This window comes from Copadichromis virginalis, linkage group LG22 (genome assembly GCF_057382275.1).
Source record: "Copadichromis virginalis isolate Kocher_CV1m ecotype Utaka linkage group LG22, C_Virginalis_male_GT1.1, whole genome shotgun sequence".
Taxonomy (NCBI): domain Eukaryota; kingdom Metazoa; phylum Chordata; class Actinopteri; order Cichliformes; family Cichlidae; genus Copadichromis; species Copadichromis virginalis.
In genome coordinates this window covers 16,490,194-16,515,271 of record NC_140638.1, presented here as the reverse complement: position 1 = coordinate 16,515,271, position 25,078 = coordinate 16,490,194, and the positions used below count along the sequence as shown (strand labels likewise).

At 39.5% G+C, this 25,078-nt stretch overlaps 1 protein-coding gene and 1 long non-coding RNA gene across 8 annotated transcripts; one reads left to right on the top strand and one right to left on the bottom strand.

Annotated features, from left to right (window-relative positions):
- Positions 1 to 140: 140 nt before the first annotated feature.
- Positions 141 to 23,322, bottom strand: LOC146683088 (uncharacterized). 7 transcript variants are annotated; one of them, XM_085446166.1, is made up of 7 exons: positions 16,460 to 16,641; positions 16,207 to 16,328; positions 5,708 to 6,086; positions 5,442 to 5,613; positions 4,316 to 4,494; positions 4,145 to 4,241; positions 2,287 to 3,106 (listed from the first exon to the last, which is right to left on the bottom strand). In XM_085446166.1, exons 2-7 carry the CDS (start codon positions 16,321 to 16,323, stop codon positions 2,950 to 2,952), a joined length of 1,101 nt encoding a protein of 366 aa, XP_085302292.1. In that variant the 5' UTR covers positions 16,324 to 16,328; positions 16,460 to 16,641; the 3' UTR covers positions 2,287 to 2,949. The 7 variants fall into 7 exon arrangements, with proteins under 7 accessions (XP_085302294.1, XP_085302292.1, XP_085302293.1 ...); XM_085446167.1 differs by having other exon boundaries at positions 16,213 to 16,328; XM_085446171.1 differs by lacking the exons at positions 16,207 to 16,328; positions 16,460 to 16,641 and adding an exon at positions 23,034 to 23,322.
- Positions 8,136 to 9,856, top strand: LOC146683089 (uncharacterized). Its single transcript, XR_014917626.1, has 2 exons — positions 8,136 to 8,563; positions 9,309 to 9,856. It is a non-coding gene; the product is annotated as an uncharacterized LOC146683089 (long non-coding RNA).
- Positions 23,323 to 25,078: the final 1,756 nt, after the last annotated feature.

The following is a 25,078-nucleotide window of genomic DNA, read 5'->3' as shown; positions in this document are numbered from 1 at the left end:
TTTGAAATCTTTAAAGTCAGATGTGGTAAACAAATTATGAAACCAACTGAAGAAGATTTCAATGTAAGGGTCTTCAAGCAGCTTTTTAAACTTTTTTAATGTGTCTGAAACAAGCAGAGCATCATTTAAAACACAACTTGATGATTCTGTTTACACTGTATGCAAGAAGCCATTAACCCTGAGTACCCCACATGTAAGAGTTCATCATTATTATTATGTTATGTACTGCTCTGGCTGCAGAGCGTGGGTGTCTTCAGAGACATATTACCTGGGTAAAGGTTCAGGATGAGTCACATCTAAAGCTGCAGCTCGAATTTCTCCAGACTGCAGAGCTTTGACTAAAGCATCCTGATCAACAACCAGACCTGAAACATGAAAAGTCACAAAATCAGGCTGAAAGCACAGAGACTGGTGAGGACTCGCATCTCTGCTGACGTTGACCAGGGTTGCAGTGGGTTTCATGAGGGACAGCTCCCTGTGGCTGATCAGGCCTTTGGTTTCAGGGGAAAGGTTGACAACGAGCACAACAAAGTCGGCCTCCCTCAGCAGGTCATCCATGTTCTCACAGTAACTCGCCCCCACTGACTGCTCATCTTCAACTCTCCTGAACAATACACACACACAAAATAATCACAAATGTACAATAAACACTGTATTAACGTCAGATTTAAAATTGGGATATTTAATATATATTTAAACAGCATCAAGTCAGTTAAATTTCTGGTATATTGATCAGTTGAGTAGCAGAGGGAGTTTAATCAGTATCAAATGCTTTGGTGATGATAAAAATTAACACCAGGTGCACTAAAGTGGCAACAATGAGACAAACCTTAAAGCAGGAATTGGTTTTACAGGCGGAGGCTAGTGACATTTTTCTCTCTTCTTCTTTTCAAACTGTTTTGTCCCTAGTTTTGCATTTGGCTAGGCTCAGTGTCACTACTGGTATCATGATGCCTGGACCCTACAAAGGCTGCACTAGTAGTCCAAGTCCTCCAGCATGGCACGCCAATACTTGCCAGAAGATTTGCTTCCAGCACAGTCTCAAGAGCATGAAGGAGCTTCCAGGAGACAGGCAGTTACTGTAGGAGAGCTGGAAAGTCCTTAACTCATCAGCAGGACTGGTATTGGCCTCTTAGTGCAAGGAGGAGCCTGATAAGCATTGCCTGAGCTATAAAATAACCTCCAGCAGGCCACTGGAGAGAATGTCTCTGACTAAACAATCAGAAACAGACTTCATTAGGGGGTTCTGAGGGCCCGACATCCTGGCCCTGTGCTCACTGGAGCCTGGTTAACATATTCAATAGAATACCAGAATTGGCAGGTCCAGGGTGGGCGCCCTGTGCTTCACACTGAGATCTGATTTAATTTTGTGTTAAAGTGTTCCTTTAATTCTTTTGAATAGTGTGTATTCATTTCACTATAGCAGGATATTTTCGATCAGTTATTACAGAATTTTCTGTCGCATAAACTCATAAACTGTCCAAACTGTGCTTACCTTCTGTTTCTGTTGTGATACAGGATCTTCATATCAAACCCTTTGCTTCTCCGAGCAATTCTGTATCCGATGTGTCCCATTCCTATGATCCCCAGAGTCGACCCGGTGACTTCGACTCCCATCGGGTTTTGTGGTATACTGGTAGTATTGGGGTCAACAGCTATTTGGTGACCTATGAGAAACATTTTTCTGCTTGTAATAAAGTTGCTTTTCTGCAACCTTATTACATTATTACCACTAGCGGCCCAGCAAATTTTAGGGTTGCAGTTATGCTGCAGTAGGTCTAAACTGCTGGGGGATTCCCATTATGCACTGAGTTTTTCTTCTTCAGTCAACTTTTTCACTCGTATTCTGTTTATACACCTCTCTACATTAAATTATTTAATTATTATTAATCTCTGGCTCTCGTCCACAGCGTGTCTTTATTCGGTCTTCCTCCCTTAATCCCAACCAGTTGCGGATTAAGGGTGCCGCCCCTCCCCGAGCCTGGTTATTCTTCTTGTTGAAAAGGAGTTCTTCCTTCCCACTGTCACCAAAGCACTTGCACATATGGGGGCCATATGCTTGTTGGGGTTTTCTCTGTTTTCTTTCTTTTTTTCATTGTAGGGTCTTTACCTTACAATATAAAGCACCTTGAGGCAACGGTTGTTGTGATTTGGCGCTATATAATTTTAACATTAAGTTATAAAAATTGAATTGAATTAAAAAGTAGGCAACACAATGGCCTCAGTAAAAGAAAGAAATGAGTTCCAATAGTGACCAGTAGAAAACCACCACATTCACACGGAAAATAGGGTACACAAGATTTATTTTTCTTTCAAAGCTGGAGATGTAATTCTGGCCAGCAGTCCAGGGCATAAGTGCACCATGGTCAGAGTTATCAGCCTGGTTCCAAACAGGAAAAGATGGTCACTCATAAGGACAAGCAGTCACATATCAGCCTTGCAACTTCCCCAAAAAGACTTTCCACCCACCTAAAAGGCCTTGTGTTAGTAGGAAGTGAGTAATAATAATGAGTAAGAATTATAATAATAATTACACATATTTTCCACTGAAATGACATCAACATACTTTAAAAACATGTGACATGTAAAAATAAGAAGTTTTTTTTTTTAAACTCGATTAATAAACTAAGAGTGGTTGCATTCAAGCTGCAACTTTTCTTTCGTTCTTTGACTTTTATTGCAAGTTTTTTGCTAACGTGAACATGAAACTGTTTTTCCTCAAACGAATTAAAGTTTCAACAGTCAGTCAGAGATTCAACACAGTTTATCCTATAGCAGGAATATTGTCCTATTCTTCACAAAAACCTACGTTTTTACAGTTTGTTGCCCAACAAGTGTCCACAATAAAACCAAAGAGCCAAAAATAAATCTCTAACTAACACCAGCTCACCTTCTTTTATAGGAGGGACAGAAAAAAATAGAAAAAATTCTTGGCAATATTAATTAAAATCATTTCAACTTGACTTCATTGGGAACAGGTAGGCCATTCACAGCTGCTACGGCATTATCCACCATGCACTGAACCGTCCGTTTTAATGTAGCATAGGTGTAGGTGCCAACGTGGGGTGTGATGAGTACATTAGGCAGGCTGAGGAGAGGGTGATCCCTGCACAGAACACAGCAAGAAAAGCATCAGGAGACAGCTGATGTTCATTCATGCTTCCTTTAATTTTCATCCCATTTTGTGTGACTGCATGCACAGGCTGGTAAAGGGGGGATATTTTCCTCTCCAAACAAAATGAACACATCAGAGAGAGCGAGGAAAAACGGCTCAGACTGAAACACCACAGAAGACAACAAAAGTGCATGATGACAGAATCATTTCCATTGTTAATACCTAACCAAATCACAAACACTCTCAGGGAGGTAGGTGTAATATTGTCACAATCTACAATGAAAAAATACTCTCATGAATTTCTCAAGGCAAAAAAATGGAATACTATTCAATGGCCAAGTCAGTCACATAATCTCAACCCAATAAAAGATCCTTTTCAGATAGTGAAGACAAAACTGAAAGAAGAGAGACCCACAAACCAGCTGAAAAAGAAGGCGGATGCAGTAAAGCTCTGGCAGAGTAGAAAACACAGCATCTGGTGACACTCATTGGTTCTAGACTTCAGTAAGTCATTGACAGCAGAGGATTTTTAAACAACTGTTGAAACCCGTCCTTATATTTAGCTTTTGTTTTTAGTTTTTCCAATTAATTTTGAGTGTCTAAAAAAAATGTGTAAATGTATATATAAACATGTCTGTAATTCCTAAAGAGTTAATCTATTACTTCTGTTGAACCCCTTGAATTAAAGCTGAAAGTCTGCGTCTTAATCAGACTGTTTGATTTAAAATCCACTGGGTGGTGAACAGAGGGAAAATTACAAAGATTTTTGTCTTTGTCTGACAAATAATGGACTTAACTGTACATCTTGAAAAAATATTAAATGTAAGATTCTTCAAGCGTCACACTGAAACCAGCACTGCATGGCTTAAAACACAACTTAAAGGCCCTGTTTTGTTCTAATAAGAGTCTGTTTACACTGTATGCAAGAAGCCATTAACCTTGAGTGCCTCACATGTAAGAGTTCATCATTATTATTATGTGATGTACCGCTCTGGCTGCAGAGCGTGGGTGTCTTCAGAGACATATTACCTGGGTAAAGGTTCAGGATGAGTCACATCTAAAGCTGCTGCTCGAATTTCTCCAGACTGCAGAGCTTTGACTAAAGCATCCTGATCAACAACCAGACCTGAAACATGAAAAGTCACAAAATCAGGCTGAAACTCAGAGACTGGTGAAGACTCGCAGTCACAGTATCCTCACCTCTGCTGACGTTGACCAGGGTTGCAGTGGGTTTCATGAGGGACAGCTCCCTGTGGCTGATCAGGCCTTTGGTTTCAGGGGAAAGGTTGACAACGAGCACAACAAAGTCGGCCTCCCTCAGCAGGTCATCCATGTTCTCACAGTAACTCGCCCCCACTGACTGCTCATCTTCAACGCTCCTGAACAGCACAAAAAAAAAAAGCAATCACAAATGTACAGTTAATGCTGCCACATTTATTAATGTCAGATTTCTTTAAAAGCTGGGATTCAAAAACACTATAGTGCCAAAAGCATTTGCTCACAAAACACACGATGACCTCAAATGAATGTCGTGTTTTTAATTCCGCTCCGGACTCGTGAATCTCAACCCAGCAGCAGCGGTAACGTTTGCACGTCCTCTCCCGTTAATGCGGCAGGTGAATAATCAACTAACAGTGCATATTATGTTAGCGCGATCTGCCTTTTTACAAAGCCTGCCATTACTGTGCATTTAGGTGACCATGATGAGAGAGACAGACAGAGTCTGGCTGGCTCAGATGCTGGCAGTTCTCGCTGCAGTCTACCGGTAGCATCTCCTTTCGGGCCAGGATAGACGAAAGTTCAGTAAGTGAATGTGTTTAATTGTAGGCAGGGACATTACTGGATATTCTTGTGTAATTGCTACAGAATAATTTATTTTATACTTTGTTATTGCTACAGAAGAATATTTATTTTATTATTTTACGTTTACAATTTTTTTTTCCTGGGGACCCTGTGACACCCCATTGAAGAGCCATAGGCTGGATCTCTTAAGATCTCACTGTTGGGTTTGTAAGGCCATGTTACTCCTAAATTTCTATCTTGTTCAAAGAGAAGATATAAAACAAAGTTCTAAGCTAATCGACCTCAGTGTTCTCCTTTTTTAAAAAGAATTGATAAGAGAATTGATAAAGAATCGAATCATTAAACAGAATCGAAAACGGAATCGGAATCGTGAAAATCTTATCAATACCCATCCCTATTTACAACGCTACATCTGAGTTTTGCATTGGGTGAGTGAATACTTCTGGCAGTAGTGAAGTACTGTGTATCTATTCAGGTCACTTTAGCAGGATTTTTTTGATCTGTTCGATGAATTGGTGCTTACCTTCTGTGTCTGTTGTGATACAGGATCTTCATATCAAACCCTTTGCTTCTCTGAGCAATTTTGTATCCGATGTGTCCCATTCCGATGATCCCCAGAGTCGACCCGGTGACTTCGACTCCCACCAGGCTTTGTGGTATACTGGTAGTCTTGGGGTCAACAGCTATGTGGTGACCTATGAGAAACATTGCCATATTTCCAGTTTAAATATCTTTGGGTTTTACTCAAACTGCTCCACCCTGGGATCAGATTTCAACCTTTGACCTCACCTTCAACTATCTTTCTTGCGGATGCCAGCAGCAGACCCATAGCCATATCTGCAGTGGCGACACTCACCACGCCGGGCGTGTTGGCCACCTTCACCCCGAGACTGGTAATGTACGGCACATCCAGGTGGTCGATGCCCACTCCTCCATTGGCGACCACTTTTAGTGATGGAAGCGAGCTGAGCAGCGACGGCTCGGCTGCAGGGAAGGTGTTCCACATCAGTATGGCCTGGATCTTTGGGCCGTGCTGCTGGGGGTTTTGTAGAAAGTCTCTGAGGCAGATTATGTTGAAGTGTTGTTTTATTATGTCAGTGACCTCTTCGATGAAACCCTGCTCGCCCACCTCTGAGATCAGAGCCCACGGTTTGTCCTCTGCCATCGTCTGATTGGATAAAGCACAGGATTCGTAAAGGAGAGGGTAAACAGAAAAGAAAGGCACTGGGACCAGTTCCCACCTGTTTCCAAACTTTACACTACGATCTGGATTATTGCCTAGCATTGACATTAGTTAAAATCCAGTTTTATCTTTTTTATTATCCCCAAATGTATCATCCAGATGACTAGAACCACTGACAGGTAAAGTGAATGACATTGGTAACCAATGCTACGGTGGTACCTGTCAAACGTTGACGTGTATTTAGTATTAAGTACATAAGAATTGCTTTTTCTAGTCCATTTCCTGAACATTGTAGTTTCACTACAGCAGACCCACGTCATTGACAGCTGCCGTGACACCATTACGTAGCCAAGCTCGTAGTGCATGTAGCTTGGGAAGGTTTCTAATGAATCGCTGCATTCTTAAAGATTTTGAATGGAGTCAGGTGACCAAACAGAAAAAAAACCTTTTCAAATGGAGTTTAAAAAAATGGATGTACATGGTTGTATTTTCTGTGATAGTGAGTTGGCAAATCTTTTATTTTAGTGTATTACAATGCAGTACTTATGGTTGCAGGCCAGGGGACTCATCCTGCCCCAGGATGTGAAACAACTGTGAAAATAATCAAGACTGGAATCTGTTCAATGAATACTACCAATTTGCTTTTAACTGAAATATTTGTATTCACAAATGCAGAATTTTCAAGGCTAACCCTGACTTGACTGGAAGAATGATCTAAATCTGTTTAGTAAGTTTCCGAAGGTATTTAAAAATGGATCAGCCCTTAAATTATTCTCATTACTTAATCATTTTAAGTTAATCTTACTGAGTGACCCAGAATTATGAAGAACAATTACCAATTAACAAAAAAGTTTCAACTAATTCCTCTTGTGGGACACCCACACTGTATGTGTGCAGAGCTTCAGCTCCATGCACTCAATGACTCTGGAGAGATTAAAGGACATAATAGTTGACATGAAATTCTCAGTTGATTACTCTACCTGTGTGCCAACATTCACAAAGATGCCGCAAGATTCCAGAGAAATTAAAGGAAATTTCTTCTCAACTGCAAGAAGATTTGACTGAATTTCCAATAGAAGTAAATCAAATGAAAAATTAAAAAACATATTCTCTTCATATCCTCATTTTCATTTCTTCATTTACACACACACACACACACACACACACACACACACACACACACACACACACACACACACACACCTTTACTGTGTCTTCAAAGGCACACTATAATAAACGTAATTCTGATGTGTCAATCCTTTTTTTTTAGTCTGTTGAACAAAAATAAGCAACGAAGGAGAAGCGCTACCATAAAACTTAGTGCAGGAGCGCAAGAAAATTTAAGCCGCAGATAAGCGGCGGTTAGCTTCACGGAGACCATTTTAAGGTCGTTAGGATTCTCAGCTCTCTTTTCCCTACTCCCTTATGTACCATCCTACTCTCTTTCCTTGACCTCGATGACATTTCGAAGTCAAAGAAAAGTTGTTAAGAAAAGGCGACAAGGTGTACTTTTGGAAGGTATAGCCCTAATGTTTTCTTAAAATCACCACGTTTTTCATTAGCTCAGTGTTTTAGGTTAAATGCTCTGTGAGACTGTCGGTCACAGCCAAATTAAATAAATAAATAGGTCAAGATGAAATAAATAACTATGTGAATAAATAAGACACAGATATGTAATGTGAGAATGATATTGTGAAATAATGGAACACATTTTGAAAAAAATGCTCATTATTGTGAAATATATTGCATTCTGCTATATAAATTTACTTATTATTGTGAAATATTATTTCATGGTCATTATTTTTCACAATAACAGAGATTATTCCTGAGGCATTTTATTTATTTCCAGCCGTTTTTAGTCCAAAATGACCTTTTTTCAAAGTCAGTCTTTATTTCAAAATCCCGTTTTTCCCGATGGTCTATTTATTTCATAATGCGACTTTTCAGCAGAATGACTTTGTCTGTCAATCAATGTAAGTGGGCTGGACCTTTGCACCTATTGGTTTATCGTTTACCATCGACTAGTTTTCCTGGATACCGGCTCCGCGGACGGCTACTGCAGCTAGCAACAGCGTGCTAGGTCAAAAGTCACGGAGGATGGCGGACTGGTGTGAACTTCAGCCAGTTCTGCTCATTTAAGCAAATCAGATAGAGAGGGATCATTTACCTGTAGATACTGTTTTGAGTCGTTTAGATGTTTCTGAAATGCTTGGGATGATAATTGCTCTTCAAGATGTTCGCATCGATGACAGCATTGTCAAAGGTTTAAGATCAATTCAGCACCGTGTTCGTTTGGAATACGCCGAGGAAGAACAGTCTTCAAATGTTGGCCGTCCACGTCTAGAAATCCCGATGCAGCACTCAGGACTTTAGTGCTGTCCGGGATAACCATCGGGGTAATTGCCGATACATTTTCTGTCTCCGAGCACAATTAGGAGGAAAATGACGGAGGAAGGTCTAAGGTAAGTTTATGCTGTAATTGAGCACCTGTGTGATTCTGTACACAGCATTGTTTAGGTGTTGACCTTAATTATGACGTTTGACAATGAATTATTATCGCTTACTTTTTTTTGTTACTGTCTAAACTAAGTGGGGCAGCTACGGCTAAAGCTGTGTGTTAACTCGGAGACTGGGGTCAGTGGAGCCTGTAGGAACCTTTTACACAGAGAGTAGACCCACCAGCTTTCCACAGTCTACTTACTTATCACATCTTGTTAGACAGCAGGGTCATTAGTGCTTTAAATAGTACATAGTTGAATGTTTCATTGCTGTTTGCAGTTGATTGTTCTCTGATAACGCATAACAAGGTTGATGTTAAATAGCGAGTTTATTGAAATGGTTTTGTCTATTTCAGCAGCATTATAGATATACTTTCTCTGGTGTCTTCGGCAAAGCTAAAACAAGAATACATTTACATCCTTGGTTCTTTCAGCATTAATTGGAAAACTTTGAGATTTGCTGTGCGCCTCCCAAGCCATTCTCTTTTATCCCACCTGTCAGGTATAGATGGCAATACTTTAAACAAAGTTAAATTTGTTATACCTGAAGAGAACCAATCCTGACCTAGAATGGGTGAATGAATAATTAGTTGGTAGCCAATGCCTAAGCAACTCACATAGGCCCTGGCAGACTCAATAAGTCCATCTAGGAACAGCTGCAGGAAACACCTCTTCAGTTTAGATTTAAAACATGTGCATGCTCTTTCAGGTTGATGAGGATTATGGTGTGGACTGGACAGGACAACATAATCGCTGCCCATCAAATGAGATCACCATTCCTGAGATTCAGCTCCCAGATGCACTGAATGAACAAGACCCTGCTGTGCTACCAATACTTCAAAATCACTTGTAGAAAGACATTATTACATTTAATCAGTTTCTATGTCAGGAGGATTTTTTTATTTTTTTTTATTTCTACAGCTTTGTAGCTAATACTGACTCAAAACAGCATAACCAATTTCATTTTCAACAAAACAGTGAGTGGCTATAAAACAGGATTTGTTTTATACAGCTGTCACTTTAATGATATTCATTTCTTGGTTGGATATACAGTACATGTCAACTCTGAGCAGATTTAATACAATGAACACAGTAGAGTAGTGTAACATCTTAATTCAAATAATTTTTTCTAGAAATTTTTTTTGTATCAGTAGCGAGTATAAACAAAACATATTGTGTAATTTATAATGTACAGTGAACAACTGATTTTGATATCTGAACTCTTCATCAGTTTATATTAAAAAAGCCATAAATGCACACCTGTACTCTGTATTTTTCACTGTCAAGTGTATTAAAAAGAACTAGAACTCACTAGATTGTCCGTTTCTTTGAACACCGAGTACAGTAATGTGATGCAAGAAAGAAGAAATGGTCTAATTTTACCATGTGGTTATGGAATCAATCGTAAACCAGACCAAAACCTGAGTCAGTAGAGTTGAGACACACCTGAATGTCCATTAGAAATGACTCATAGGTACAGTAGTGTGCAGGAAGACGTAGTACTTCAAAACCGGTGGAAGACTTTGGAAGATTGCTGTTGACCACTTCCACAGTCATTTCTCGGCAAGACTTCCCATCCTGTCCAAAACTTGATGAGGGCTTTTTGTTGTGCACAAGATGCTGCAACAGAAGATTGTTTTAAACTATAATGACATCCTATATTCATTATTTTGAATCTTTTATGGAGAAATACCATAAAAGATGACCACTTACATACAGGGCACCAGACATTTTTGCCCCACTCAAATTGCTGTTGTAGCTTTTATAGATATTTTTATGTTAACAAAGCTAAAAGTAGTCTACATACAATTCTAGTGCAACTGATAATGCCACCACTCTTATGTATTGCATGGAGCAAATAACAAAACAAAATTATACTATAGCGTAGAGCTGGGCGATAGAACGATAACGATATGTATTGCGAAATAACTTTTTCTCAATAGAAAAATTAAACTATTGCGATAGACCTCACCGCTCTTGTCCTTTTTATAAAAAAATAAATAAAAATAAATATCGTGATATGAAAAAATCTCATATCGCCCAGCTCTACTATAGTGTACTTTGTTAATGACCCAAGATCACTGGACTGTATGTAATTTACCAAAGTATAATCAGAGAAAACCAATGGCAAAATACCTATCGCAGCAGACTTACCATTTTCAATGAAGGACCGAAGGTAACCTGCCACTCTGCATTTATCCTCGAGAGCATTCATCTTCATCTTCTGTGGCAGGCCACAGTCATTTTATAGCTTTACTTATCTTGTAGTCTTAAGAGCATCAGCAACATTAGGTGTATTTTTATTAAATGTAACCCAGCTGTTCAACTAACCCACGCATACAAAACAGTATATTGGTGTTTTGTGTCAACAATTAATGTTCATCCTTCATAAATTAACCAAATAGCTTTACTATTCAGATGTTAAAAGATGTGACCTGACCTTACCTCACAACAGGGAGCAGTCTCTGATTCCCTTGGTAAGAAAGGAGGAATGATGTCTGATCTTTCTGTCAGAAGCGGCCATACCATGGTTTCCTTAAGCCCTTTCCTCAGCTGCTTGACTTGACGACTTGTTTGTGTTATGACCTACAACGGTGAGACCAAACCAAAACTGAAGTTGGAGTCTGTAAAGTGACACACACTTTAAATGTTAAATATTTAAAGAACATCCACTGTACTAGTAAAAGCATTTTCAAATTATACCCACTTACAAAATCACTACGTTGAACTAAAATTGCTTTCTTTTCTTTCACATAGATTACTTGTCTTCCATATTAGCACAGAAGATAAGCCACTTTAAAACAGTCATGAATAACTATTACCTACAACAATGTAAATAGTAATACAGACATTAACCCAGAAGACAATTATTTTCTCTTACCTAATTTATAGAATTCTTTGCTATGATAAAAAACAGTATTAAAAAAAAAAATCTGTGACTAAACTGATTAAAAAGCTCATTTTTGCCAGACAGACAGACTAACCAAGCAATAATAACATATCGTTACTTACCCTGAACAGCGTTTCGTGGAGTGGAGCTAGCTGTGATAGCGTTAGCATTTGCTAACGTTAACACTGTGCGGTTGTGATGAGAACTTGGACCAGGGACCACTTCATCTCCAGTACACTGCTGCAATACGCAGACTGAGGTGAAGACGTTCAATCTAAGCGGTTAGCAAGTTCTCTGAGTAACTCAGAAACGGACTTGTTTCCTGCAGCCATGCCCTTCACAAGAATTGATACACCTGTAACGTTATTCGCGCCCAGTGTTTTGCATTTGTCGGTGCCTTAAGTTTATTTTGAGCTGCATACTGCCGCCAGCTGCATAGGAGATGCATTGCACCATTAAACCTAAATCGACAATTCATGTGCTATTACTTATGTCTGAGTAAAGGAGCAACCAATCACACAACTGGCTCCGCCCTGTCTTTCTTGATTGACAGACAAAGTCATTCTGCTGAAAAGTCGCATTATGAAATAAATAGACCATCGGGAAAAACGGGATTTTGAAATAAAGACTGACTTTGAAAAAAGGTCATTTTGGAATATAAACAGCTGGAAATAAATAAAATGCCTCAGGAATAATCTCTGTTATTGTGAAAAATAATGACCATGAAATAATATTTCACAATAATAAGAAAATATATATAGCAGAATGTAATATATTTCACAATAATGAGCATTGTTTTCAAAAATGTGTTCCATTATTTCACAATATCATTCTCACATTACATATCTGTGTCTTATTTATTCACATAGTTATTTATTTCATCTTGACCTATTTATTTATTTAATTTTGAACACTTTGGAGTTCCATAGGTGTTAGCTTCACGGAGATCATTTTAAGGTCGTTAGGATTCTCAGCTCTCTTTTCCCTACTCCCTTATGTACCATCCTACTCTCTTTCCTTGACCTCGATGACATTTCGAAGTCAAAGAAAAGTTGTTAAGAAAAGGCGACAAGGTGTACTTTTGGAAGGTATAGCCCTAATGTTTTCTTAAAATCACCACGTTTTTCATTAGCTCAGTGTTTTAGGTTAAATGCTCTGTGAGACTGTCGGTCACAGCCCACCCCTGGACCAGGCTCAGCAGCACGACCCACAAAACCTGTTTATGTTGTAAATTCACTCACAGTTGTTGAGCTCTTTCCCGGGTGCTCCTCAGAGAGGAAGAACTCTTTAAGGAACGCGCAGGATTTCAAAATAAGGGCTCTTAAAAGCAGTATGACTTGAAACGACAGATGTCTCCTTAACATGGATTTCTTATTCAAACATTTAAACTTAGATCATATTATTACATAACTGGACGTCTTTATTTACTAAAAATGACAGCTCACTTATTGTTTTTAATCTTATATATATATATATATATATATATATATATATATATATATATATATATATATATATATATATATACACATACATACAGTGGGGCAAAAAAGTATTTAGTCAGCCACTGATTGTGCAAGTTCCCCCACTTAAAATGATGACAGAGGTCAGTAATTTGCACCAGAGGTACACGTCAACTGTGAGAGACAGAATGTGAAAAAAAAATCCATGAATCCACATGGTAGGATTTGTAAAGAATTTATTCGTAAATCAGGGTGGAAAATAAGTATTTGGTCACCTCAAACATGGAAAATCTCTGGCTCTCACAGACCTGTAATGTCTTCTGTAAGACGCTTTTCTGTCCCCCACTCGTTACCTGTATGAATGGCACCTGTTTGAACTCATCATCTGTATAAAAGACATCTGTCCACAGCCTCAAACAGTCAGACTCCAAACTCCGCCATGGCCAAGACCAAAGAGCTCTCAAAGGACACCAGGAAAAGTATTGTAGACCTGCACCAGACTGGGAAGAGTGAATCTACAATAGGCAAGCAGCTTGGTGTGAAGAAATCAACTGTGGGAGCAATCATCAGAAAATGGAAGACATACAAGACCACTGATAATCTCCCTCGATCTGGGGCTCCACGCAAGATCTCATCCTGTGGGGTCAAAATGATCATGAGAACGGTGAGCAAAGATCCCAGAACCACACGGGGGGACCTGGTGAATGACCTGCAGAGAGCTGGGACCAAAGTAACAAAGGTCACCATCAGTAACACACTACAACGGCAGGGAATCAAATCCCGCAGTGCCAGACGTGTTCCGCTGCTGAAGCCAGTGCATGTCCAGGCCCGTCTGAAGTTTGCTAGAGAGCACATGGATGATACAGCAGAGGATTGGGAGAATGTCATGTGGTCAGATGAAACCAAAGTAGAACTTTTTGGTATAAACTCAACTCGTCGTGTTTGGAGGACGAAGAATACTGAGTTGCATCCCAAGAACACCATACCTACTGTGAAGCATGGGGGTGGAAACATCATGCTATGGGGCTGTTTTTCTGCCAAGGGGACAGGACGACTGATCCGTGTTAAGGACAGAATGCATGGGGCCATGTATCGTGAGATTTTGAGCCAAAACCTCCTTCCATCAGTGAGAACTTTGAAGATGAAACGAGGCTGGGTCTTCCAACATGACAATGATCCAAAACACACCGCCCGGGCAACAAAGGAGTGGCTCCGTAAGAAGCATTTGAAAGTCCTGGAGTGGCCTAGCCAGTCTCCAGACCTCAACCCCATAGAAAATCTGTGGCGGGAGTTGAAAGTCCGTGTTGCTCGGCGACAGCCCCAAAACATCACTGCTCTCGAGAAGATCTGCATGGAGGAATGGGCCAAAATACCAGCTACTGTGTGTGCAAACCTGGTAAAGACCTATAGTAAACGTTTGACCTCTGTTATTGCCAACAAAGGTTATGTTACAAAGTATTGAGTTGTATTTTGTTATTGACCAAATACTTATTTTCCACCCTGATTTACGAATAAATTCTGTACAAATCCTACCATGTGGATTCATGGTTTTTTTTTTTTTCACATTCTGTCTCTCACAGTTGAAGTGTACCTCTGGTGCAAATTACTGACCTCTGTCATCATTTTAAGTGGGGGAACTTGCACAATCGGTGGCTGACCAAATACTTTTTTGCCCCACTGTATGTATGTATGTATGTATGTATGTATGTATCTATCTATCTATCTATCTATCTATATATATATATATATATATATACATACATATACATTTCAAAGCTTTAAGCATTATTAATACCTCAGGCTCTTCATGCAAACAGAGTCAGAGAGAGTTATTTCGATCACGTTTGTTCATAATGTGATTGTTTACTTATTACCGTAACAACGATAATAATCAAGTAACAATTAAAAATTAGTAACGAGGCAATCCTTTATATCTTAACCCTTATGTGTAACCAAATTCAACAGGTGTAGACTTATTAAACAACGCGTGCGGACATATATGACAGTTATAGACAGATATACTTGACAAAAGGAGCTTTAACAACAACAACAACAGCAATAAAAGCAGCTAGCATTCAATATTATTATCTTATTTTTTTTATTCATCATTTCATAAGAAGCTTTTAGTTAAGGTCACTGCCCCACTTGAGTGGCTCCAAACTGTGGTGGTTTTACACACTTGCCTAACAAGTGAAAGACGCCCAGAGACGCAAATCCCTTTGGGGTTGTGTCAGGAGCATTCCACATAAAAATAAAGAAAGAAATTAAGAAATCATCCTTAAGGTGTGTGGAGAGGAGCAACAAAGTAGTGAAAAGAAATAGGTTTGCATAAAAATTAAGAATTGTTGAACAGAGGAAAATAGATACTCCTGCTGAAAAATAGTATTATCACTGTTTAAGGAAGTTAATTTGAAAGATCATATTTGTTAAGCAAAAATACAGAGAGACTGAAAGAGTCTGGGGCAAAACTGACTAGAAGAGAATAATAAAATAGGAATAAATGGGGATAGTAGATCCCTTACTGGATTATCAGCCTAATAAAAGATTAAAAGCTAAATAAGTTGAAAATGGAGCTGATTGAATTGAATACAAGTGCAAAAAGGATGAATTGGATCTGGAGCATAAAATAAACTAGATCATAATTATAATATATACAAATTAATAATAGCAATAATAATTTAAACTAATATTAATACTATTAATAATAACAGAGCTGGGATGAAAACCAGATAAATAAATCACACAAACACATAATAAATGAAATAGGGAGGTTTGTGTGGTGTTTGGCAAATATAGAAGGTAGTGGTGATGATCTAAGAACATCTGGTGTGGAGGGTGTGACAGAAAAATAAATAAATAAGAGCATATTTTGGTTAGAAAGAAGATACGAGAATCAAGATGCCATCAACAAATAGATCTAAGTGAAATGCAGGAGTGTAGAGGATAATAATAATGGCTCAGAGATTGCATGTCAAATGTACAGTGAGGTTTAGTTATCACTTAGCTTTGTGTTGTCTTGCTGTTCATATGACTCGGTTTAATAAACCCTGTTTCAAGAATTCTGCTCTTTTCCAGAGGATCTTTGATTTTAATTGGATCTAAAAACTTGGTTACCTTGTTGTCTTCAAAATTTCTGACCCAACATCATTCGTTTCCATCATTTTCCACGCTGCACACACACAATCTGATACTAAATGATACAGGTCACAGGATCTCCTGAATGTCTTCACTGTAAATGAGAAGCTGGACAATACCATTACTTTCTTTAGCTGGCACACAGGTTTGTGCGGGATCGTCGCCTTAAGAACCCAAGAGGCAAGTGCTGGAGCCCACAGGTTCCTTACACGCCGGGTATAGCACAGACTGCTCATTCTGGCTGAAAAGTTAGTGATATTATGCATATTAATTACGAGCTCAGTAACAAAGAGCCCGTAGGCTGACAAAATTATTCCAAACATTCCTGTGTGCTTGGAGAGCAAGTGTTTTTAAAATAAGTAAGAGAGCTACCTTTCAGCTGAAACCTGGGTGGTTTGTCTCTGCTGCGTCCTCAAACTGGCATGAAGAGCGAGCTGGTGGGAAAAGAGCTTGTTCTAGAGAAATATTAAACACATAAGACCTTACGAAGATTATTTCTTTGACAGCACATTGTGACATGTACTCCCTCCAGCACGGAGAAGAGAGAACGGGAAGAAACCACTGTTCCCAGCGACTGGGCAGGTGGCTGTTTCCTGGATGCTGATTGGTGCACCAGCCTTAGAGAACGATCAAAGGTCAGTCGCCACTGTCCATAAAGAGACAGTCCATGAAACTCAAAGGAAGTTTAGAGTACATTTGGTTTATAAGTAATCTGGAAACCATTTAATGACAAGGGCAGAGTAAAAAGAAAAAGCGTCATTAACACAAAATCAAATAACAAATTTTTACATTATGAACAGTGTTTAACCCCCTAAATATTATGCATTGTACACATGCAATTCATCCTAATTAGCATAACTGGAGGCTATAAAAGCTTTATTTTTTTCACCAAACAACCCACATATGCTCAACCATAAGAATATAAGCCAGTGCATCCAGTTATCCCAAATTTCTAAAAGAGTTCAGATGGGTCACGTTCACATCAGTCATGATGAAAGTCCTGAAAAACTGGTGAAGTCAGAAAATTTAAGGAAAACTGAGGCTGTGGGAGATGAAGAAGATGTTACAGTAACTCAGACATTTTTTTCTGCTTATCCATTTCAGGGTCACAGAAAAGGCTGGAATCTACCCCAGCTGTAGGAGGGGAGGCAGGTTACACTTATAACAGGTCACCAGTCTGCCTCGGGGCTAACACAACTGCTCCTCGACTGGCTCCTCGACTGGCCCCACAGCAGCTTGTGCTCCCATCCTTACATCATTTACCCTGAAAACACATATGTGTCAGAGCCGGATGGAAATAGGAGCATTTTTAAACATGCAAGACTGGGACCAGTCGCAGTTCTCGATGATTTTGTTGAACGGTGAGATGAGCCCAAACTTCAATTAAACAGTCTGACACAATGGTCACTGCTTTCAGAAAATGCACTCATACACAAGAAGTCACGTACTTTAAGGGACGGAAGGCAGAATTTTTTGAGTCTAATAAATATCTTAAAAGATTTACTGATTGAAAGCTGAACTTTGAAACAAACTATGAAGCTGCCAGCAGAGGAAGAGAAACTGTCCTCTTTGTGCTGACTAAGAGCTCTTAACGACCAAAAGCTTCTTACAGCACTGAACTCCTCTCTGAGCCTCAAATACTTGGATTTCCACAAGGACACAGATTACTTTGAGCATGCAACCACTAGGTGGCAATCAGACATTAATCTGTGACTCTGGCGTGGAGTGGAGACCTGCTTGAGACTCTGCAACAAATTAAAGCTATGAATCTTCAGGCAGCAGCCATGCTCTATCACGCAGTTTGCTAAATATATATGTAACATTATATATATATATACATTTTTAAAGATTTTATTACATTTTTAAAATCTCTTGTAAACAACTGTTTTTTAGGGAGATAGAAGATATGCTCACTTAGCAGTTTAGCCTCTTAAATTTAAAATAATGACAAAGTACATGAGCGGAGAAAGACTCTTGTTCTAAGTCTGCATGTCAGTAAGTATAGTTAGAGAAAGGTACACAGACAGTGTGAAATACTTACTTTCTTACTAAAGAAAGTAAGAAAGTAATGCATGTATTTTGGTTTGAAGTGTTGTGAAATGTTGTGTCATCACATGATTTCACATTACATCATTTAAAACTATTGATACTTTTTAAATAATATAAAATGATCATTTTCAAATTAATGCAGGGTTTGTAGCAAAATGTAAGAATGTAGTGTCTTGTTTTGGTTTGATATTTTTTTATGTGTATATGTGTGCGTGTGTGTGTGTGTGTGTGTGTGTGTGTGTACACTTGCATATGGTCTGGTTATGAATCAGTGAACAATGATTTGTAAATTATTAAATAGTATTGAGCAGTGTAGGATCACATAAGTGTAAACATCACCCTACTCTTTTTCAGGCATGTAAATTGTGTTGTATAAAAAAACTCAACGTTGTATTTCTTTTGCTTTGTTTATTTTCTGTTTTCATATTTACATGTCAGAAATAAAACATTTAATCAGTCAATCAGTCAAGTATCACGCTTGTCATAAATACACAGTGATAACACCCCTAGTTTGGACGGTAAAATATTTGCAAAGCTTGCATACAAAGCTTGTCTAACCACCTGTCATACATGCATTGTAAGCAAACACAAGTTTGCCAGGAATACTGCTCTGCAGCTGTAGTTCTTTGAGATAAGGTAGAAATGCTAAAATTGAGGAGGGATATTTTAGGGCCACTTTTCTTGTTTGATCAAACACATTTTGTAGTGTTGCTGCAGAGCTTTACATATCACCTTCACCTGATGAACCTGAGGTGTTTGCTTTGATGTAATTGCCTCTGTGTGTGTGTGTGTGTGTGTTATGCATCAAAGCATCAGGGAAGGTCATGTGTGCAAGGCGACTGCAGATCAGCAGCTTTCCTGCTTTTTACTGTTGCATAATCTCAGGCTCTCCTCTTCTTCTCCCTCTGTCCTTTCACTCCTCCTCCACACCTGTGTCTGTCTTTTTCTTTTCTCTTTCTCCTCTTCACCGGCTCCTCCCATCCAGCTCGACCTCACCCTTAAGCGTGTACGGAGCTGCAAGCTTCTCTCTTTCTGTGGCCAAGAGTCATTTAGGCTTTCATTAAGCCAGTTCAGATCTCCAGCCAAGCTCCACTTCCATCTGCTGCCACATCTGACAGCAGGTGGCCTTTTAGCAAAGTGCTGACTCACATGGTAAACGCAGCGATTACATCTCCGCCTCATTGCACAGCACTTTCAGTGCTCTTCGTCTCTGACCACGTGATTCGTGTCAGATGAGAAGGTCAAAGGAGAGTTTGGATTTTTGGGGAAATACCAGTTCTTCCAAATAAACACGTCACAATTCATTATGACAGAGTTTGTGGCGTTGCATGTTCGAATCTCATGTCTAAAGAAAGGTGACAGGTGTTACAGCTGGCCTTAGGTGTCACACTTCACATGACACAGCAAAGAGAGAACAGAGAAAGGAAAAGTCCTTAACTACACTGCCTGTAATAGATCGCTGACATGAGGCCCATCCTTACTCTGCTTATCGGCAGCACACAGCTCTGAAGTCGTGCCTTTTTTTCTCTGTATGAGCAGATAAAAATAAAACAAAAAGCCATGGAGAGGACACAGGACTTTTATGTTTATTCAGTGCTGTCTTATCTACTTCAACATTTTTTATTTTTGTTTTTCATGTATATTTGAAATGTGGAGGAAAACACAAAAATGTGCTTCATTTAGATGATTTTTTTTCCCTTGCATGAATGTACCCACGAGGGCAATTAGTGGACTTTGATATTACCATGTGAAACATAGTCAAGAACTAAAGCGAAACATAAAGCTCCGGCAGTAAAAAGTTCACATTTGCACAGTTTCTTCTAGATTGTAAGGTGCAAAGGTTTGTGTTCATTCAAATATAAAAAGAAATGCAATAAAAACTCATATTTACTCTTAGATTTAAAAGCTTTTACCATTTATTCAAGTTCTGTCAAATAAATGTTCCCAAAGTTACACATCTCAAAGGTGCTCTACTGGATTTAGATTGTTGTTGAACATTGTAATGTTCAAGAAACCAGTTTGAGATGATCTGAGCTTTGCAGCAGCCATCAGATGATGCAAGCAACATTTTTTTCTAATCTTCTGTTATCAAATTTCAATCAGCCTGTGTGAACTGCAGCCTCAGTCTCCTGCACTTAGCTGACAGGAGCGGAGGTTGGTGTGGTCTTCTGCTGCTTCAAAGTTCGGAGATGCTCTTCTGTATATGTTGGTTTTAACAAGTAGCGATGCTCAGTTAGAATTTCAGCTGCGTGCCTGAATGCAGTGAATTGTGCTAACAAGGAAAATGAACAGGTGTACCTAAGGAAGTGGACAATGAGTGCATATTGGCCCTGTTACCTCACGGCACAAACCTTCTTTACTCCCTGCATGTGCCTGGTGGCTGTAGGTGCAGACATGAGCTTCAGTGAAAAATCTGAGTGGTTGGTGAGGCCAGAAAAGCAAACCCATTTCCAGGTGTAATGAGTACCGCATACCTGACCTTTATTTAAAGGTCAGTTTTTCTTCACTTACATTAATGATCAAAATCCTGGAGACTTATCTCTACAACGTACAAACTGCAACAATGCAAACAAGTACATCATATCGACTGTACTTTTAAAGGTACAAAAAGATACTCCACATTGTTTCACTACTATTATTTGAACAAACAAAAGTATCTGATTATTTTGCTGTTCAATTCTAAAAAATGAACAATAACTGAGTAAATAAATAAATGAAAACAGATGGAAGATCTCACGGCTAATTAGGGTAATAGTGACATGAACAAACGAGGGAGGCAGAGACTGACAGCTGAGAAGAAAGGATAGGTTTGGCTTCATCGCTCTGTGAATAACTACACGGGGGACAAAAGTTAGTTGTGCGTGCATCAAAATGAAACTTTTTATTGGTTAAACAACAGGACAGTTTTTCTTAAGAAGTGCTCCTGAATCCCTACTGAGATTTCCATCACAGGAACATGTTTGTTTTTAGTACCAATGGTATTGGTTTCGGGCCTTTTCTCTTTCTTGCAAAGATTTCTCTGTATTCTCTAAATCTTGGTAATCTTATGATGACAAATATTAGGTTGGTGAAGTGTTTGCATACACAGCGGCAAATCCCTCCTGATAGACTTCTAATATTGCACTTTATCTTTTGTCCCCAAAATTATGTTGTTGGCATTAAATTCAGAAATCCATCCACAAATAACCGATGTGCTGACTTTGTGCCTAAAATAATTTACAAATCACAGCATTCTGTTTGCATAAACTGTATATTTTACACAAGATCCAGACAAGTCTGTCGTTGCTAGAGGACATCTGCAATCCATTTCTCTCAGTAAAAAGTTGGACTATTTCATATATATAAAACACCTGTCTTCAATGACTCAGGCCACTCTGTGAAGCTGGGCTATTCTTTCAGAGGACATCCCCTCCTGCAGGTGCTGATGTCGTGCAGAAGCAGAAACCACACACATACATGCAAAGCTGACACCTGAGTCGCTGTGAAGAAGCCTGGCATGCAACGTGCATCGTGTTCTGGTTGAGAATAAATTCACCTGCTGGGTAATCCAGTCAGCCTGAGCATTAGCCTGCCGTGCATGACGTACAGCGCAGCACAGTGAAGTCGCAGGTCAACTCAGTGAAGCTGCTTTTGTGTTCTCATTGCTTCTCTCTGAACTAGCATTTGTCTGCAAATACAAAGACACATAAATAATACTTGGAAATCAGACATGTCTATACAGCATCAGTTTGTTAATAACTTTTCGGACCAGTGCCGGGAGAAATTTTTGAAAATAAGAATATAAACTCACTGAGCAGCAAAGACATCATGATGCAATCCTCCATGAGAATCTGAGTGCAAGTTTTTTGAATGTGCAACTTTTCCTTAATAAGATAACAATCCTCAGCCTAGGGACGACTGCCAAACAGCTTAGCTCACCTCCAAACTTTGGCCACACTCCTCAGCAGGTTCAGCAGCTCAAGGCTGGCTCTGTCTGATTAGGTAACAGATAATCATTAAGAAGAGGTTGTTGGGCCTCTGCTGTGCTGCTCAGTGGCTTCTCCATCCAGAACCGCCTACTTAGCCTCATCCGTAAAGCCGCTGTTACCTAATGATGGAGCCCGTGTAGAGCCATGGGCTGACTGATTTAGAAAGACTCTTTGCTGTTTGAGCTGGGGCACACCAGGCTTCACTAGTGTGTGTGTGTGTGTGTGTGTGTGTGTGTGTGTGTGTGTGTGTGTGTGTGTGTGTGTGTGTGTGTGTGTGTGTGTGTGTGTGCAGCTCTTCAATGGACAGCCAGTCAGATCAATGTTATGCAAACCTATTAGTCAGAGGTTGCAGTGTTGGCTTCACACAATACTCAGGGACTCTAGCCCCGGGTCAAACACGCTGATGAGCTCTCACCTCAGTTAAGAGTAACAATCGGTTAAAGGCAGCAACAGAGAACTGCGGCTTTATATCATCAAACAGTGCTAGAAAGACATTAATGTCACTGCATTAACTGCATTTTGTCCTTAAACAAGCATTCGTGTTTAAATTTGTACCATTTTCAAACTTGAAAATTGATGCATTGAGATTTTAGCAGCTTTTCCATCTGTCTGTATGTTTGCATATACGGTTAAAACCCAAACTTTTAAATGCAGTCTAATTTTGTTATATTTTTGTACAATCACATTTCCAGAAACATGATTTCAATCGAAGATTTCTGTGTAACGCATAGTTAATAACGCAATGCAATGATCCAGATGTGCAGTGGGTGGCAATGTTCTTATAGAGTGCAATACTATCTTAAATGATTTTATTTCACTTATCATTGTGACTGTTTCACTATAATCACTTATAAAATTGTGATTTTCTGTGTGTTTGCATTGGACAATTCACAATAAAGGAATCTGAACCTGGGGCCCGTTCTTCGTACCTCGCTAAGTAGGTTAGCCGGATTAGATTGTTGACGATTTCGCGTGATCCTGGATCAGTCGGTTCCCCGAAGCTCATCCGGGACTTGCTGTCATAGCAACAGAGCCGTAAGCGTAAACCTGCTCGGGAGCAGGTTTACTTTATGTAAACAGGATTAGATCGCGGCCACGCAGGTATGTCCGCTTCATTTATACGAAAGCAACAGCGATATTTTACCACTGTTGTACCATAAATAAATAACATCAATGTAACTAAAGATAATGCAGCACTTGATCCTTTTATTGATGTCACACAGATACATACAGGTCATTTCCTAAAAAAGGGAAATGTACTATTAACATTCTATTACATGTATGTGATTATTACAGATGTAATTCATATTTCAGAGTAGTAATTGTAAATTACTTCGTGTAATCAAGATGAGAGACCACGGCTATAAAAGCGAAGGTGGATTTGGGAAGCCTGTCGCAGCCATGTCCTGTCCGTATACGCGACCAACCCATTGCGGAAGGTGCAAGATTGATAAGGAGAGTCCTCAGAATTCAGCGTATATTGCGGGACAGACAGGATCCTTTAGCTCAGCGCGACAGTGTGCTCATAGAGAGATATCGATATTCCCGTGAGGGTATTATTTACTTAACCAACTTGTTGACGAGGGGGTGCAGGACCACCACCTGTCTTTTTTTCCTCTGCCCTTTTCTTGGTTGCTGTTATGAACAAACTAACAGAGTATTACAGGCCAGTATTACCTTGCCAAGAGACGCAAAGCAATCTAAGAGATAAATATTACCATTCTGTAGAATACTCCTGTATTCCACTTTTACTTGTTCCCATGTTCTTGTGGGTCCTGTTGTGGCTCTAATGTGAAAGGGGATATAATATAACATATTATAATATAATATAATGCCATATGATATTGGACAATATAGTGTCATATGATAGATCTACCCTACCGCCTACTGGTGTTGGCCAGAGGGGCCGATGGCGCGATATGGCAGCCTGGCTACAACCGTAGCTGCCTCCACCAGTGTGTGAATGTGGGAGTGAATGAATAGTGGTATCGTAAAGCGCTTTGGGTGCCTTGGAAAGCGCTATATAAACCCAATCCATTATTATTATTATTATTAAATTACCTACGAGTTTGATTTGTCAGCAACTTTCTGCCAGCCCTCTCTCCTTGCTTTTGCAGCCTTTGCAGTGTTCTCTTGCGTTTTAATTAAACTCTGAAACTCCTGAAATCCCTCACTCATGAGTTCTTGCTCTGCTGCCGGAAAATACCGAGCACGCCCCTTGGACATTTTCGCCGACCAATCAGCGGGTTGCCGATCAATGTTTCTACTATCGATGCGTAGCCCCTTTTACGACACCCAGTGATGTCACATTCCTGCGTCCAGCTGTAGTAATCGTCAACAGCAGGTGTGTTCGGGGAACCGGATTAGCGAGCTCACGGTTAGCGCGATGATTTGATCTTGGATGTGTCATTTGATCTTGGATGTAGTAAGCGACGTACGAAGAACGGGCCCCTGGACCTGATGTGACTTTGAATGTGATCTACTGGGATTTTCCACAAAAACATTTCTAGAGTTTGCAGAATATGATCTGAAAAACAGAAAATAACCAGTGAGAGGCAACAGGGACTTAAAAAAAACCCCACTTGTTACAAAGTATGCAGAAGAGCATCTCTGAATCACAACATCATGAACTGTAAGCAGCGGGCTACAGCAGCAGAAGAGCACACTGAATGCCACGCCTGTAAACTGGTACAGGAAACTGAGGCTACAATTCACAAAAACTCACCAGAGTTAAACAATAGAAGACTGCAAAAATGATGATGAGCCTTTATGTTTGTTGTTTTTGCTAAACAGCATGAAAGCATGGATCCATCCTACCTTGTATCAACAGTTGAAGCTGCTTATGTTGTGATCATACTGATTGCACAAAACTGTATTTGTTAAACTTTGAATGATCTACTGGGTGTGCTCGCTATCTCCCTGTTTCAACAGATGGTGTTTCATGATCAGATTTTGTTGTTGCAAGCACCACCGC